The 17,078-nt window shown below is 42.5% G+C and overlaps 3 protein-coding genes across 3 annotated transcripts; 2 read left to right on the top strand and 1 right to left on the bottom strand.

Moving 5' to 3' along the window:
- Positions 1–416: 416 nt before the first annotated feature.
- On the top strand, positions 417–4,951 carry LOC108090883. The gene is made up of 6 exons (XM_017189785.2): positions 417–707; positions 1,567–1,654; positions 2,076–2,189; positions 2,261–2,888; positions 2,998–3,478; positions 3,594–4,951. The coding sequence occupies exons 2-6, from the start codon at positions 1,615–1,617 to the stop codon at positions 4,659–4,661; spliced, it is 2,331 nt and encodes a 776-aa protein (XP_017045274.1). The 5' UTR covers positions 417–707; positions 1,567–1,614; the 3' UTR covers positions 4,662–4,951.
- Positions 4,952–5,248: 297 nt separating this feature from the next.
- Positions 5,249–10,570, top strand: LOC108090796 (E3 ubiquitin-protein ligase RBBP6). Its single transcript, XM_017189644.2, is given in 10 exon segments — positions 5,249–5,341; positions 6,045–6,229; positions 6,288–6,522; positions 6,577–7,055; positions 7,115–7,392; positions 7,470–7,798; positions 8,090–8,239; positions 8,296–8,589; positions 8,659–9,188; positions 9,191–10,570. Coding segments are annotated over 9 exon segments (3,702 nt in total). The 5' UTR covers positions 5,249–5,341; positions 6,045–6,063; the 3' UTR covers positions 10,432–10,570.
- Positions 10,571–10,630: 60 nt separating this feature from the next.
- On the bottom strand, positions 10,631–17,074 carry LOC108090794 (serine/threonine-protein kinase Genghis Khan). The gene is made up of 11 exons (XM_017189641.2): positions 16,922–17,074; positions 15,930–16,148; positions 15,603–15,874; positions 12,630–15,542; positions 12,295–12,571; positions 11,801–12,229; positions 11,540–11,746; positions 11,293–11,478; positions 11,142–11,235; positions 10,886–11,082; positions 10,631–10,817 (listed from the first exon to the last, which is right to left on the bottom strand). The coding sequence occupies exons 1-11, from the start codon at positions 16,947–16,949 to the stop codon at positions 10,717–10,719; spliced, it is 4,923 nt and encodes a 1,640-aa protein (XP_017045130.1). The 5' UTR covers positions 16,950–17,074; the 3' UTR covers positions 10,631–10,716.
- Between the last annotated feature and the right edge of the window lie 4 nt (positions 17,075–17,078).

Here is a 17,078-nt window from a genome sequence, read left to right on the forward strand (position 1 = left end):
TGCATAAGTTATTCGTTTTTACCGGGCTTTAAATATGCCAAAGCTTTTAACGGGATTTAGGGCAAATGTTGTTGTTTTAAAGCGGTAAAAAATCTGAATAAAAATTTACGAAAAGGGTAAATTGTTGATTAAATTGAAAACAAAGGTCTAAAGTCTTATCAAGCTATTTGTTTTTTATTAACATTTTTTTAAGACCTTTTACCCCTATTTTGCTGTTGCTCAGTTCGAAAGAAACTTTTTCGAATCGGCGGATCTCTTGCCTTCATAAAGTTTACATATTCCCACGGCGTATCGGAACGGAAAAAGCAAGAGTGCCAAACTGGTTTTGAGCTCGGATTGAGCCACCCTACTGCTTCGGCCAACCACAATTAACGATGTTGACGTTCTCTTCGAGACTTGGACCTGGTGCGCATGTGTGCAGGCCATGGTAACTTTTGGATTCGGAGTCACTTCAGTTTTATGCTTCGCACGGGACTGAACCTTTGACTGAACGTCTATTTGTTACAGTTTCATAATTGTCTCGGCCAACAGAGTGCTTTAATGATTTTGCTCGGAATATGTTTTAATCAGATCAGAGCCCCGTCGCATCGAATTACTGCGTGAATAAGTGATTAAAAATGCATTTATAGGCGTACATATGTGGCATGTTTGTGGCGAACATAAAAATATGAGTTTCGATTGAAAGAAACCCACACCTTGAACGAAGTGTAAGTGAATTATCCCGTTGCGGAAAAGAAACTGAATTTATTAACTTTTGTTGGAAGTCCAAAACGCAGCTAAAGCCTTTCTCTATTGGATATTTCTCAATGACCTAATGTTTCATTGTCTTCGTGTGCAAGTGTGCGTGTGCATAAGCTGAATGGTTACATACAGTGGGTGAGAAAATTGCTCGCACTCCACGGCTGGTTTCAATGTTTTTCAAAAGTGATCTGACCAGTTCTGGGAGGCAAAGCGTTTTGCACAGTGCCTTTGAAATACCAAAGTGATCTGCCGAAAGATTACATTTGTGTTTTATCATTGCGGGTCACCCTACCTAGTTTTTACCCATTCAATGCCAGAAAAAACAGGGGTCGATAAATAAACTTAACCATACACGATCTGGCTGTCAGCAAATTGGCTCAAACCAAATTTTGTAACTAATGATCAATCACCATTCGGCCGTACGAAATCCAAACAAAGTTAACCGTATTATGTTGGGCACATAAAACTTTACATAACAGACCTACTTGCAATGGTAATTCGCTCAATGAACAACACTCACTTTTAAGCCCACATACTGGCCAAAAGTAATCACACATGGCAACAAGTGCCTGAGTGGCCAATTAAAAATCTTATGGCAACTTAATTGGACCCTACGCAATAAAATGTAATAAGAAGTAATCATAACAATCTCACGGAGTCCAGCTTTAAAAGCGTTAATTAAACGTTTGTGTTTCAAATTAAAATCAGTTTTATAAAAAACAGTTAATAAAAACGTTTGTTTACCGGAATCATTTTAAGTGAAAGCTTTTAATTGTTTACTGACCGTTAGTAATTTAGCGAATATTTATTTCTTTGGCTTTACAGATTTTTTTCAAATTATCTTAAGTTTTTGACCTGTACAGTTTTGCAAACATGATGCGTTACCTGCTAATACTCTGCGCCTTAAGAAGTGGTAAGTTAATAAGTATATACTTTTACAACAAACTCATTGGCACAAAAAAACTATAATAGTATCAAAACTTACCAATACATCTCCAACTTTTTTTAACTGAAAGATAAAACATAGAGCTAAGACCTTGTTAACATACGAATTTACCTATTTTACTTTTCGAATAAATTAACTTCAAAGATTTCACATACATAAATTTTAAAAATGACCGATAAAAATGAATCTGAGATTTTGAATTCATTGCGAAAAACCGGTTTTTAAAGAAATCGTAGTTTTTGCGTTCAACTCAAAGGCACTCCCTCTAATGCATATAAGTTGGGAGAGTTTAGGTATATAAAAATGAAGTTTAGTTTTAATATGCTTTGATTTAAAACCTTTTTGTTTCTAATTTAGTAATTACGCATTAATTAATTAATTGTTCTAGCTACTTGCGGAGATGTTGAGTTACTTACCCAAACTGTTTATGGATTCCTGGATTTTACAACTACCATTGGCAATACTGTTATGGTTTTTTCACCACAAAGCTCTCCAACCTTCGGTAAGTCTTTTGCTGGGACTTTGCTTGTGACTTAAATTTACGTAAATAATGGGGTGTGCATGTTTTTTTAGAACTAAAATCCAACAATACTCACGAGATTATAAATATTATTGAAACTAAACCGAAAGTTACTAAAAAAGAAAAGGAAAAGGTTGGAATCAAGCCAACGCCTTTAATTGTGACTCACTCGAATGTCCATGTCGAAACTAAAACATCCGAGATAGAATCTTACAACAGTAGCCTTTCGATCTCGCCCATTGAAACTCTTTTAAATACTCCCGAATATGACCTTCTGTCCCGGCAACCCGAGCAGTTTGCGGAGGAAACCTATCGCCTGGTTAACTTCAAATCGAAAAGCGATGCCGATCGCCAAAGGATATATCAGTCTAAAAAAGAAACTATTAATGGGTATCAACCGAGATCCAGTGAATTTAAGAGCATTATCACGGCGACGAAGGATACGGGTAAATTCTCCAAGGTTTCTCAGGTGCACCCTGTGTCGAGTGCGGAAAAGAAGAGTAAGCCCCGGCAGACGCGAATAAATAAGCCATTGGCGGCCTCAATTCAACCAAGTAGAACCCTGAAGGAGTCTACCTCTCAGACCCAGCTATCCACTAAGCCTCCTCGCAAAAGCCAAAGTGGTCGCGACAACAGGGGATCATCGAGCAGCAGAAAATCTTCCCGACCCAAAGGAAAAAGGTAATATTAATGTTTCACTATTCGAAGTTTTAATAGCAACTGGCATACATAACTAAAAAGTATTTTTACCGCTTTTGAAATACAATTTCTTTACTAACTTCATTTTCAGGAGGAATAAGCACACCCAAAGTTCCAAACTGACCATCACTCCATCAGTAACAGAAACTACCTCTCGTCATTCATATCGAACGAAGGCAATTGCAAATGCTGTACAGGAGGAACCAGTGTCGGTCGTCAGTCCCAACTCTTTTAAACTGAATAGGCGCCCTGGAAGGTGGCAGTACAAGTCCTCGCCAAAGCCCAAAGTTAACATAAGAAAGAACGCCAGTCCGAATGTCCCGACGACCGTACAAAACGTAACAGCTCCAATTGATGATATCCCAGTGGAAATCATTACCAATCAGGCTATTAACAATGGAAGGGATTTAGAGGCTTCCGGTTCCCAAAACGGTCCTGTTGCGAATAATAATAACGACGATCCTAACTCAAAATACTTTGTGCAAACACTTAACGTTGAAATATCAACACCGCAGCCATTTATTGACACTTATTATGAAATTGCCACCATTAAAACTCCGTTTATATTCCAGGTAATTCTTCGTTACAATTTTTCTATCAAATAAGAAAATATAAGTTTTAAGTAGCTTTTTTCTGACTTCTGTGGTCCCCGTTCACTCTTCTAGTAAATTATTTTTTTATTTTCAGGCCGGAGTGGTTAAGAAAACACGTTTCTTGACTGTAACATCAACCATAGAAAAAGTTATTCAAGAAGAACACACTAAAGAATACTCTGAAGACGATGGTCCTTTAACGGAGAATATTTTGGAGGCTACTGCCAGCACCGAGGATAAAACTTTGTCGGGAAGTGTTACAACTTTAAAAACCATTTATCTGGGAGAGGAGACGGAAACTCCCAACTTGGAGACAATAACAGAGTCCTTTTCTATAACCCAGACTAAACTGAAAACCCAAATCCTGCCTATTGTGTTTGAAAAACGAAATGAAACTATCCAAGTGACGCTTGTTCAGACTTACGATTATACCAGCTTGATCACAGTAACGCAGACCATATCCCCGTTAAGCGAAGATTTTAGTCCGTCAAAGAACTTTAAGGACTTTGAAGGAAGTTTGGACGAGGCTGGTTCGGAGATAAACTTGGACCTTGAGTTCGGGGACGAAGATAATACTGGAAAATTTGACGCAAAAATCAAACCAAAAAATAAAGTGGACATTAAAAGTAATGTAACCAACCCACTAATACCGGATTTGGTTAGCTTCCCAGAAACCCAGCAAAACAACTTGATAACATCAACGCGACCTGTCATAAAACTTGAAACCCTTTGGGAATCCCATGTGGTTCCCCTGGTAAGAGGAACCGAGACCATCATGAGGACTCTTTCGAAATCAATTGGCGTTGTTGAAAAAACCGAATACGTTACTGATGTGGCTACAATATCCATGCCAGTTCCATCATCGCAATATCCATTCTCTATTAGTCCATTCAATCCGTTTAATCCAATTTTAGCCATTCCTCCACAGCAGCTTATTACATCTACTGAAGTCCAGCAATCCATGGTTACCGAAACGAGTTCCAAAGTTTTGAAACTGACTTTTGGCGCAAGAACCGCTTATACCACAATATTTTCGACTTCCGTTGTTCCAACAGCTGTTACAAAGCTCATAACAGCTACGATTCCCATTCCGGGCCAACCTGGTCAATCTTTCCCGAACTACTATCCGCCACCATACAATCCCTTTGCCTATGTTGGTTAATTTTTAAATCCATTCAGCGCACCCAATCTACCATTACTTCCCCTAATTAGGAATCCTGTATTATAATTAAGTCCATGTGCAAATATCGAAAGGCGGTGATACAAAAAGAATAGATTTTATTAGTTTTTATATGCAATTTGTCGCAAAAGTTGTTGATGTAAATAATAAATTAAGCATAAATTAAGATTACATCGATTTTTTTGGATTGTAAGCTAAGAAAAAATGGTTGTAGTTTGGTCTAACTGCTGTTAATAAAGTTTTGAACCCTTCCTTTTCTGGAGTTAATTATACCTATTTTTTTTTAAATTTGGTTGTTGATGGATTTTGTTATTAAAATATTTTTAAAAAGTAAGCTTGCGATTTTTCGTATTCACAGCAGTTATATGTTTGTTTACGCAAAAATAACAGGCATTTCAGTTCATCGTTTCAAGCAGAAGAAAAATCCCGTTTCTCTGCGTGACTATAAGTCGGTACAAATGTATGTATCGATATAATAAAGGAAAATAAAATTAGCTTTTAAAGTTAAGTATTTTTTACGATAGTCGATTTCAAAACATCGCTTTATCGATTGCTTTTGAACACGCCGCTTTACACGTCTCTAGGACATTTGCGGCATGCACACATCTCTAGCCATTGGAAAAAATAAAATTGTCGGAGTTTTTATGTGCTTGCGAAGTAGTGTAAGTAATTGCTATTTTTGTGCTCATTGCTTGCCGGTAGTAAACAGTTCATGTGATGTTCGCTGTCCTGCCACCTTGAATACAGTTTAAATCTAGTTAAAAACAGAACTAGTCATTATTTTGGGTCAAAACCTATGTGTACATATGTATGTTATCGAGTGTGTATTTTTATGCACATGCAATTTATGCTGTTAACATAATTGCAAAATTAGTGCAACGCGTCACTTTGCTAGAAAAAGTGCCTATATGAAATTATTGTTATGACGTTAGGAAATAAATTGGCGGATTGCTTTTGCAATTAAACGATTTTTCGTGTGTACATATATAAATTCTTATGTTGGCATAATTGTGCGTGAATCAAATAAAGTGAAACTAATCTAGAAGACCTTCATGTTTAAGCTAAATTGGTAGAAGCCAATGGCTTTTATTACCAAGTATTTATACCGAAGTTCGGTCAAAATATGTGTATGTTGTAAAGACCTTCGCACTTTAAAGTTGAAATTATTTTTTATAAGGCAATGTTTAATGGTGGTTTTAATTCCAGCAGTTCCCTAAAACCTCAAGCCCTTCGTTATGTAAACTGGTCTATCTGTTTGTTTATTAAGATATTTATGGAGTGTATTCTGGGTCTACCTGTGTTGACTCTGATAACCAAATTGCCTTGGACACTAAAAGATAATCATGTTTGATTTCTACACCGCAGAATTCATCTTTATTTAACTATGTCGGTACACTATAAATTCAAGAGTACCCTCAATTTTGATACAATAACGTTTGATGGACTTCACATTTCCGTTGGTGACTTGAAAAGAGAGATTGTGCAGCAGAAGCGACTGGGAAAAGTAATCGACTTTGATCTTCAAATCACAAATGCTCAGAGTAAAGAAGGTTTGTGCGTCGTAACCCAGCATTTTATCTGTATAAAAATTGATGTACTTTTTCGCAGAATATAAGGATGATGGAGTACTTATTCCGAAAAACACCACCTTGATTATTTCGCGCATTCCAATTGCCCACCCCACAAAGAAAGGTTGGGAGCCACCGGCAGCAGATAATGCCTTTGCAGCGGCGCCAACCAAGCAGGACAACTTCAACATGGATTTGTCCAAAATGCAAGGAAGCGAGGAGGACAAAATCCAAGCCATGATGATGCAAAGCACGGTTGACTATGATCCCAAGACGTAAGTAACTTGAAACGTGCAACGACCTTTTATATCGCATGTCAATCCGTGCAGGTACCACCGCATTAAGGGGCAATCTCAAGTGGGTGAAGTCCCAGCATCCTACCGATGCAACAAATGCAAAAAGAGCGGTCACTGGATAAAAAACTGCCCCTTTATTTTGGGAAAGGATCAGCAGGAGGTCAAAAGAAACACTGGAATTCCGCGGTCTTTTAGGGACAAGCCTGAAACTTCAGAGAACGAATCCTCCGATTTCGTTCTGCCTGCTGTACAAAACCAGGAAATTCCTGAGGATCTAATATGCGGAATTTGCCGCGACCTATTCGTAGATGCAGTCATGATACCCTGCTGTGGAAGTTCCTTTTGCGACGACTGTGTTCGCACTTCGCTACTGGAGTCTGAGGATAGCGAGTGTCCCGATTGCAAAGAGAAAAACTGCTCACCTGGCTCTTTGATTCCTAATCGATTTTTGAGGAATTCTGTTAATGCCTTCAAAAACGAGACTGGATACAAAATAAGTGCGATTAAATCAGGTAAAGTATTAAAAAAATAGTTCGATGTCAAACACAATCCATCAACTCTTCTTCTTCAGCTGCTGTGAAAAATGAGGATAAACCTCTTGTTGAAAAGGATGTCGAGGAAAAGCCGGTGATCGCCGAAGAGGAACCCGAAGAGAAAGAGGAAACAAACGAAAAACAGGAAGAATCGGGAACTAATGGCAACAATCTGCCGAAATCAGAGTCCCCAGAACCTCCACCAAACGTAGAGCCATCACAAAAGGAGAAAGATAAATTTGACTCAGACTATGAAGATAACATAACCATCAAAATGCCCCCATTTTCTGCAGATTCTACGTCAGTTCCAAGCAAGGTGAGACAAATCTTTTCGATTTATGGTTCGATTTGTAAAATTACTTATTTGAATTTATTTGAATACTATGAATTCAGAGATCTCCGACTTATTCCCAAAAGACGAGTGAATCCTCTCACCGACGAGAAGGACCGGATTACGATTTGGAACGAGATCACAAGCATCACGTGTCATCAAAGTCGGAGACTGGCCACAAGGAACGAAGTCTCCTGCCCACGCCCATTGGTACAGTGCCCAGCTATCCGGGACACATGATTGGGGAATCGGAGGAGGCTCGCCGATCGAGTGCCTATAAGCCACCGTACATGCAAATGCAACGGGGTCCGCCTCCGATGCACATGATGAGTCACCACATGCCGCCCTACAACAACGGGTATAACAACATGGGACAGAGGCCTCCTTTAAGGTAGGTTTCTATAACAACCCTGCGGATCACGCCACCGTGTGGATTGAGTGTCCAAGCCACTGGAAATCCGAGGCTCTTCATGAATCCTTAAGCAGCCGGTCCTGCCCGATCTCATAATTTTTAAGTTTTAACTGAGGCCAGACACACTAAGTTAAGAGTATTTTAAGCTTTAGGCTAGCGAGCCTTTACGCTTTGTTGATCATTGGTTAATTGAAATATTCTTCATTAAAACAGTATTGCTTACAATCAACGTTAAGCTTTTTGAATTGTAATTAACTTCTAAAATTGCAGCTATGTGCCGTACCAAAACCAATCCGTACACCCAATGCGTACGCCGTACGGAACTTCAGGCGGAAGTATGAATATGAATATGTCACAACCCTTTCAGTCCCCAAATTTAGCCTCGATATATCAGGGCGTAGCGGCCAAGGTCGGTTCCGGGTAAGTCTAGCGTGGGCAATGGCAAGGAATGTATTATCATGCAAATACATTTACAGTCTGATTGACGACCCGCTGGAGGCCTTCAATCGCATCATGAAGGAGAAGGAGCGGAAGAAGGTAGATCGATTTCGTAGTTCAGATCACCACAGGTCGAGGTCTCCTGACAGGCAGCGGCACCGCTTCAAGTCTCCCATGTACGAAAAGGATGGCCCCAGGGACAGCCTCAAGGACAAGAGACCGCGGTCCCGGGAAAGAAAGAGAGAATATAGCTATGAGCGGCATATGCGACATCCTCGTTCTAGTCGCCAGACCAGCGATGGCTCCAGATCACCAGGCAGCAGAGGCAAAAGGTAGTTTTCAGTGATTTAAACATACAAACACAATTTTTAAATCGGCTTGGTGTTTTTCATTCTGTTTAGATCCAGTCATCGCCGCTCTGCGTCTCCTAAGCCGGCCTATAAGAGTGATTACAGAGACAAGCCGAGGTTTGCTCCAAAACCAGACCCAGTTGAGCCTCCTCCGCCCGGATTCGAACCGTTGCAGCTGACGGATGACGAAGGCTATAAGAACAAGCACCAAGCCAGCTCAGAAGTATTACATAGTAGCGGCAGCAAGGGCGGAAGCTTAAAGAAGAGTGAGGATGGCAGACACGAAGAGGCGCCTCGTAAACGCCACAGGTCCCGCAGCAAGAGCAAGGACTCCAAGGCGATCGACGGCAACTTCAGAAGCTTGACGCCGCCGGCGAAGATCACCACTCCGAAAATGACGGCTGTTCAGTTGCGAGAGCGCGAGTGCTCACCGAAAACGCCGGAAAGGGCCCACGATGATTGTCTTGAGGCTAAGGCTAGAGTAGTTGCACCGCAGCCTGCCATTAACGATTCGGATTTGGGGGCCAATGTAGGAAAGGAAAACAAGGCAAAAAGTCCTTTATCAAAGGAGCGCAAAAAAAGAAGAAGGACAAGGCTGAACGAAAGAAAAGTAAGAAGGACAAGCGGGCTAAGAAGGAAAAGAGTGAACGTCAGAAAAAGAGTTCCTCGGTGAATCGATCTGATTCAGATATAAACAACAGATCACTGGTAAATGATACAAACTATAGGGTCTTGTTGTCTCCGAAGGCAAGTTCTAACTTTGAAATTGAATCAGCTGCAATATCCCCCGCCCACAACACTTCTGAAAACCTTAATCCCAAAAAGAGCCATGAGCACTTAAGTGGGGATTTTGTCACTGACGACAAACTTGGTCCGAGAAGCAAACGCAGCGAGGCTAATTCCATCAATTTGTCTAAATGGGAACTGGAGGAGAACAACTTAGGCTTGGAAGACTCTTCCAAAAAATCTGGAGCGGCTTTGGATGACCAGTCCGAGATAACATCGGATGTGCTGCGAAAAGCCGAAAATGCAATATTTGCGAAGGCTATAAACGCCATAAGGCCGGTGGAGTTTCAAGTTATCATCAACTCCAAGGGCAACAGCAAGGAACGTTCTGTAATCAGAAACGACAAGGATCGCACGCCTTCACCACGGCGTACCAGCAGCAGGTCGGTCAAGGAGAGGCTGGGCATCAAGGTTCGGAGTGAAAGAAGCCGTTCCCCGGACAGGTCGAAAGCCCGGCGAAGGGAAGCGACAACAAAGAGCTCCGACGACGATGCAAACCGGGGCAGAAGCGATCGGCATGGCAGCCGGAAAAGGGACAACAGGTCTCGGGACAGGAACACGGGATCCGACAAAAGACAGGAGCGTTCTTACAAGCGGAATACACCGGAGGACGACAAGCACGGACGGCGTCAATATAAAGAGCGTTCCGACCCCAAGCTCGCCAAATATGATCAAATCAATAGCGAAGACTCGGAACGTAGGGGGGACCGAAGGAACGCGAAGTCCAGCGAAAGCCGAGTGGTGTCTTCCGTTACTGCTGTGGCAGCTGCTCCCAAGCCCTGTCGACCCGACAACCCGTTCAGGAAGTTCGTCGACAACAGTTCGTCGAGCAGTTTAGTTGTAAAATATGATAACACGATACAAAATGAGGCTGTGTCCTCGGACAACAGCCTGGAACATAGGAAGCAAAAAGATAAGAAACTGAAGAAACAATCTAAATATTCGTCAACCGAGTCCTTGAGAAGTGAAAAACGCAAGGAACTAAAAAGCAAGAAAAAGAGCAAGATTTTGAAGAAGAAGAAAAAATCAAAGAAGTAGGTTACGCTAGGATATGGATTAAGGAAATTATAAATATTGAAGATTTTTCTGTGTACAAATCAAAGATTTTTAATGTATGTATTTATCATGCAACTAAGTATGTATACAAATAAAACAGACCTACTCAAGGAATATAAAATGGGCCGGTTTATTTGATGATTTAAACGTACACTTGGCCATCGAATTAAAACTCAGAGGATTGATATTCGAGAAATTAAATATGTTTATTACAAACAGTTATCTTAAAAAATCGAGTAAACTACATATGTAGAGATTTGACTGAAACTAATCGTTATTGCTCAAGCCGTCCATAAAGGACGATGCCATTGGACTGGGGGTTCTAGAGATTATATTATCATTGCCATAGTCGTCAGAGTTTGCATCCACTGAAAGTAAATAAAATTAAATATAATTGATTACACGAGACACGGTCGTGCACTAAAATTTAGCTTGCCTTGATCTAGAAAATTTGATTTTCTAGTTTGGGGTATGGAACTCAACGAATGTATTATTGGACTGCTGGCTTGATCGGCTGTTTCGAGAGTGGTTGGTAAGTCTAGGAGTCGTTGATTTTGAATGCCATCGCCCGGCCCCATATGAGAAATGTGATTGAAATTTGTTGGCGCAGATATCATCTTTGATCTACGATCACTACAAGAATACAAGGCGGTTATGGATTTGTTGCGCTGGTTTTTTAAGTAAATCCCAACCTTTTGATGGTTTTGTTAATCTCTCTAATGGAAAATCTGCGCTTTATACTCGGAAGTCCTTTTCGATTTCCATCGCGATATTGCAGAAGGCCCTCTGTAAGAAACAAAAGAACTTTGTAAAACTGTCTTAAACAACTCGGGTCCTACTTACTCGTGTGAATATTGGATAGGTAAACAATTAACGGGGTGTCATTTACTGAAGCCAACACCACATTTCCCAGATTGTTGAGGGGGAGTGATTGCTTCAGACCAATCGATTGTACCCATTCAGCAGTCTGAGTGTTGAAGATATCCAAATGTGTATCCGAGAACACCAACAAATGACCATCACAAAATGCTAGAAGTATACACAAAGCAATTGAACAAAGCGAGTCACTAAGAATTTGCGCCATACTTACTTATATACGTTGGAAAGGCCGGGTACATTATTTCCCTGTCTCGTGACTTTCGGCCCTGCAGATCCACGTAAATGGCCAGAGTTTGGAAGACCAGTAAGTACTCTCCGAAGTTGCCACCACTCGGACAAAGAATTTCAATCACCCTCACTGCATCGACTCCAGAATAGTTCAAGAACGCACATAGCTGGTTTTCCGGGTGTACCAACGCTATAGAAAAAGAACTCAAGATTACGAAATCACTGAAATCACTTCACTACTAACACATTGCAGTGGCTTCTCCTCTTAAGAAGTAGGCGGTAAATCCACTTTGATGAGCTACAACTAATCGCATATCAGACAGGATCTGCAGATGCTGGGCCATATAGCCAATGGTAAATTCGCAAGTCTTCTGGTGTCTTGTGCGCGTTCTGTTTATCTCGTAAACTACGATTTGTGTGTGGTTATTGGGTCGCTTAAGCGCGATGATAAAGGAATAAACAATGTTGGGGAAACGGCGGATAATTCCGGTGCAAGCAGATATGCAGTTTTTCGATTCGACTACTTTGATCCACTCAACATCACTAGCCTCTAATGCTCTGATGGGTAACAGACGCAGATTACGTTGTTTTCCGCACAGAATAACGAGAATCTGCTCCTCTTCAATGTACCATAGCTGAAGAATCTTCTTGCTTTCTCCAATACGAGCGATTTCTGCAATACAAGTAAGTTGCACTTTTCATACTGGCTACAAATATTAAAAATATATATTCACTTACCGTACTGGTCTAAATTTATGTAGAACAGGCCATCTTCTGTTCCCAGCAAAATCTGATTTGGGTATATGATGACAGAACACAATGCGTTACGTATTAATGACAGGGTATTGTCCAAAATCTCATTAACTTTAAATATAGCAGTATTTGGTAAGCTGTTTCTTTTCAATATTCGATGTAGTTCGCCCAGGGCAATAACCCACTTGGACTTTTCCGACTCGTTGTCGGCGAGCATAAGGGTGTTTAACGACAGTCCGCCGTCAATAAGGGCGGTTTTTATCTGGAACGCAAAAATATTTAAAATAAGGTTTTAAACATAATAATTTCAGTTAGCCTACCTTGAAAATACATGGCACATCTTTCTTGGCGGCATGAATGACGTCGCTTTCCCGCACACTTCCCACAGAGAATTCTGGATCCCGCATATCCAGCACTTGGGAGACACTCACACTGGGCAATGCACACCGATCGGGTGAAATGTCGTAAAGGAACAACTTGAAGTCGCATACGACCACAAACTGACGAATCCAACCGCGTTTGATCACACCCGATTTGGGGACCTTGACGTAGCCCTCGTATGCGGTGCCGATTCCCCTGGTGGGATCGATTCCCAGTGGCCGCTTTGTCTGATCCATGGGCACGGGGCACGTGGTGGGAACCTTCTGGCAGCAAATCGTGTGACAGGCGAATCCGCAGATTTCGCAAACAACTCCCTGCCGCGTAAGTCCCACCATCAGGGAGGTGCAGTGATTGCACTTTGTCGGGCTGCTGAAGGTACGCACCAGGAACTGATGGATCGCCGTGTTGCCGGGCACTTTCTTCTGAGATTCCTTGACCAGCAGGTCGCTCTCCTCTCGCGACAAATCGCTGACCGATACTTCCTTCACGGCCGAGCTGTCCTTACTGTTCTTGCCTGCATACTTTGGCTCGTAGTTAAAGAGCATGCCCGAATTGCCGGACTGGAAGAAGTTGGGCGTGAAATTGTCGCCGGACTCGTTGCCATAACTCTCGGCAGAGTCTATGATCTCGGAGTTCTTCGACATGTCGCGGAAGAACGCGCTGCTCAAACCGTGATGGCTTGATTTGCTCAGGAACGACTCCGAGTATTCCAAGCCTCCCTTCTGCAAATCCCGCAGCTCGGTCTCCTTTTTCTGAAAGTCGTGCAAAATGGAATCATATCGTTTTTTGTAGTCCCGCACCTCCTTCTGCGTGGAAATTAGGTCCGATCTGGTCTGACTCAGCTCGTCCGATATCATGGCCTTTGCCTGGATCTCCCTTTGCAACGCACTTTGCAGGTTGAGCAGCTCCATCTTGTCAAGCTTCTGGGAGCGACGGTTCCGCCAATTTTTATTGTCCACACCGTTGTTGTTGAATGTTCCGACGTGCTTTAAGTACTCCAACTCCTCCGTCATTTTGGTGGCCAGTGCCTGGAGGTAGCCACGCGCATCCTTCTCATCCGAAACCCACTGAATGATCTCTGCCATTTGTCGCTCCCACAATGTTATGGCCTCCCGCTTCATGCGCAGCTCCTTAAAGATCTCGTCGTCCTCGGCCTGGAGTTCCTTCAGGCTCTTCGATTTAAGATTCACCTCGGAGCTCAGCCTCTGCTTTTCCTCGATCCAGGACGACTTTTCTAAGTCGTGCTGCTTCTTCAGTTCCAACAATGTCTCGGCGGAATCAGTAATTGATTCCAACTGGGTGAACTTCAGCCTATCCTGTGTTTGCTGTAGCTCATTCTTGAGCTCCAAGTTGGTGTTCTCCAACTCGCTAAACTGTTCACGCAGTGCTTCCATCTCCATGTTGTGGCGCGTCTGCTGGTGACTCAATTTCTCCGAGAACTGCAGCTCCAGTCTTTCGATCTCGTACGAGGACATCTCCGATGAAATACTCAGGGGCAGGGTGGTCTCCACGCTCGAGGATCCCTTTCGCAACTCCATCTGCAGCTGCCTGCAGCAGTCCTCCGCGTGCTCCCTTAGCTTCTTTTCTTTGGCGGCCTCAATGACGGCGTCCTCGATGTGCAGCTCCAACTCGCGCCGAGTTTTGTCTGATTTGCGCAGCTCATTCCGCAGACTGTCGTTCTTCTGCATGGCTCCATCGAGTTCCTCCTCCTTGTCCCTCACCTGCCGCGAAAGCTTCTGCTTCTGATTGCGCAGTTCCGAGAGTTTCTCAGTGACCTCCGAGTACTCCATCATAGCGATGTTTCGCTGGGAAACTGCGTCCTGGAGTTCCGCCTCCTGAGACTTGAGCCTCTCAAAAATTTCGTTGTGTTGCTTCGTTAACTCGATCTTTTCCTGTTTTATAGCTGCTAGCTGCTCGTTTAGGGCCTTGACCTGCTTTTCTTGAACTGAGTCCACTGACGCCTCCGAGTTGTTGCCCGGAAGGATGGCCTGCTGCGGACTGCTTATGGTGTCCAAAGTGTCGTCTCCGAATCCAGAGCTCTGGTGCTTCTTTGAGTCCAAGGCGGAGCTGCTGCTAAGCGAAAAGGTGAATCCTATGAATGGTAAATGAAAGCCGGAAAAGGCGGGATTGGCCGACGGAGGAATGGAGTCCGTTAACCGGACGTCATTGTCGTCCACATCAAAGTTGGAGGTATCCGTGGGACTCGACACTTCCGGCACATACGGAGCGGGCCCCTGTCTTATGTTTTTCCAATCAATTCCTACGAACCAGGGGTGATCCATAAAGTCTTGAATGCCATTTTGGCCGAGCCGATTCTCGGGTATACATATCAGTTTGCAGAGCAAGGCCTGCGACGTTTCCGATACTTTGTAGTTAATGGTTTCTTGTGACGGTAAGTTAAAGCAGTTTTGATGATTCATAATCTTGCCGTAGGTCTCCACCAAACTCTCTGCGTAGAAGGGCGTCTCCCCGTACAACATTTCGTACATGCACACTCCGAGAGACCACCAATCGCACTCCGTTCCGTAGCGCCCCTTTCCATCCTCCATGGCCCGCAATATTTCCGGAGAAATGTAGTCGGGTGTGCCAACAGCCACATTTGATTGCACGGTGCCATCCTTGTCCAATCGAAGGCAGGATCCAAAGTCTGCCAGCCGCACATGACCACGTTTGTCAAGAAGCACATTATCAGGCTTAATATCCCTATGCACGTATCTAATCTGGTGAATACTGTTGATGGCTAAAATCATCTCTGTTATGTAGAATTTCGCCATATCCTCGGGAAGCTTATCCTCGAATTTACTAAGGAGCGTCAGAAGGTCGCCGCCGCAGTAATAGTCCATTACTAGATACTAAAACGGGAAATCCCATGAATTTTAACGGAGAAACTACTAAATGAAGTATGTACTTACCAGGTTAATATTGTCTTGAAAGGCGTAGTGCAAGTTGGTGATCCACTGACGGTCCCCGAACACCAGGACATCCCGCTCCTCACGAAAGCAGGCCGTTTCAGCCCTCTTTAGCATCTCCCACTTGTTCAGGATCTTCATAGCATACACCTTTTCGGTGGATATCATCTGAACCACGCAAACCTCTCCAAAGGCACCCCGCCCGATAATTTTAAGTATGTCAAAATCATCGCGGCTCAGTCGAAGTTTTCGCACAATGTGCACGAAGGGTTTGGCTTAAAGAAAAGTGAGGTTCAAAATAAGAAGCTCAAAGAATTTAATCATAGTTACATAGTTTGAGGAAGTCTGAGACCCCTTTTTCTCTGCGCAGGGAGGAGTTGCTGCACTCGTCGTAGAGAACGATGAAGGTGTCCAACAAATAGTCCAGTGAAAACTGATGTCCTTCCGTGTCTTCGCCGAATTCGGCTGCCCATTTTTGATCGTTTGTGGTATCACTTAAAATATATTTCAGAAATGTAAGCCTTTTCCTGCAGCTTCCTGTGGTTATATCTGAAACAAAATGGGTGGTTTGAAAACAGCTGAAGGTAAACAGACAACTTTTAAATATTTAGTTCTTAACAAGAAGTTATCTAGCAAAAGAGACATGTCCTACTTTGGCCAAGATTGTCAATTGTTGTAATACCCGAAAAAGTAGACCGTCATCGCCAATATTTGCAAGCCCCATTAAAATGCCGCACCCACTGACGTCGTAATCACCTGGCTCCTTCCATCTCAAAAATGTGGCTCGGGGGGCACAAAATCAGCTCGAACGGGCGGGTTATCATGGAGACTGAAACCGAAACGTGTGGAAACACAGGCTTGCAGTCTTATACATATATGTACTTTGCTAACAAATAAGGGGAGAAAATAACCGACAATTGAATGCGATTGAAACAGAGCCTCTTCTGAAATAGACTTCAACAGACTATAAAACAAAAAACTTATTTAATAAATCATAGTGGCCTTTCTATTCGTATTGGTAACCATTATTAACAAAGCATATCCAGGCCGTTTCGATTTTTCAAATATGTATGTGAGGTAGTACATATGTATTGGCCGACCCCCCGTGCAGGGTGTATATTAAGCATAAATCCATACACATGTATCTAAGCGTAAGTACTTGTCTGTTTGTTCGCTTATTCTTCCGCACAGATATAAATAAATAATTGTTTATATGCATATGTATGTATATTTGACAAGTGCGAGAAACAAATGGTCAACAAACAACAAATAACACAATTGCACGCTTCTTGATTTATATGTCACTGAACTAATAGTATTACCACTAATTTCGGAAGATTCGTATTCCATTTTGATTCTATTTTACTCGGACTAAATCATATTTATCCAAAACAGTGCAAAAAGCCGAACAATAATCCGTAGAAGATTGCTTTTTCGTCCACTGGAGGCGCTTTCAGCTAGCTGTTGACTAACAGAAAT

The sequence above is a fragment of the Drosophila ficusphila genome, unplaced genomic scaffold (assembly GCF_018152265.1).
Source record: "Drosophila ficusphila isolate 14025-0441.05 unplaced genomic scaffold, ASM1815226v1 contig_414, whole genome shotgun sequence".
Lineage (NCBI taxonomy): Eukaryota > Metazoa > Arthropoda > Insecta > Diptera > Drosophilidae > Drosophila > Drosophila ficusphila.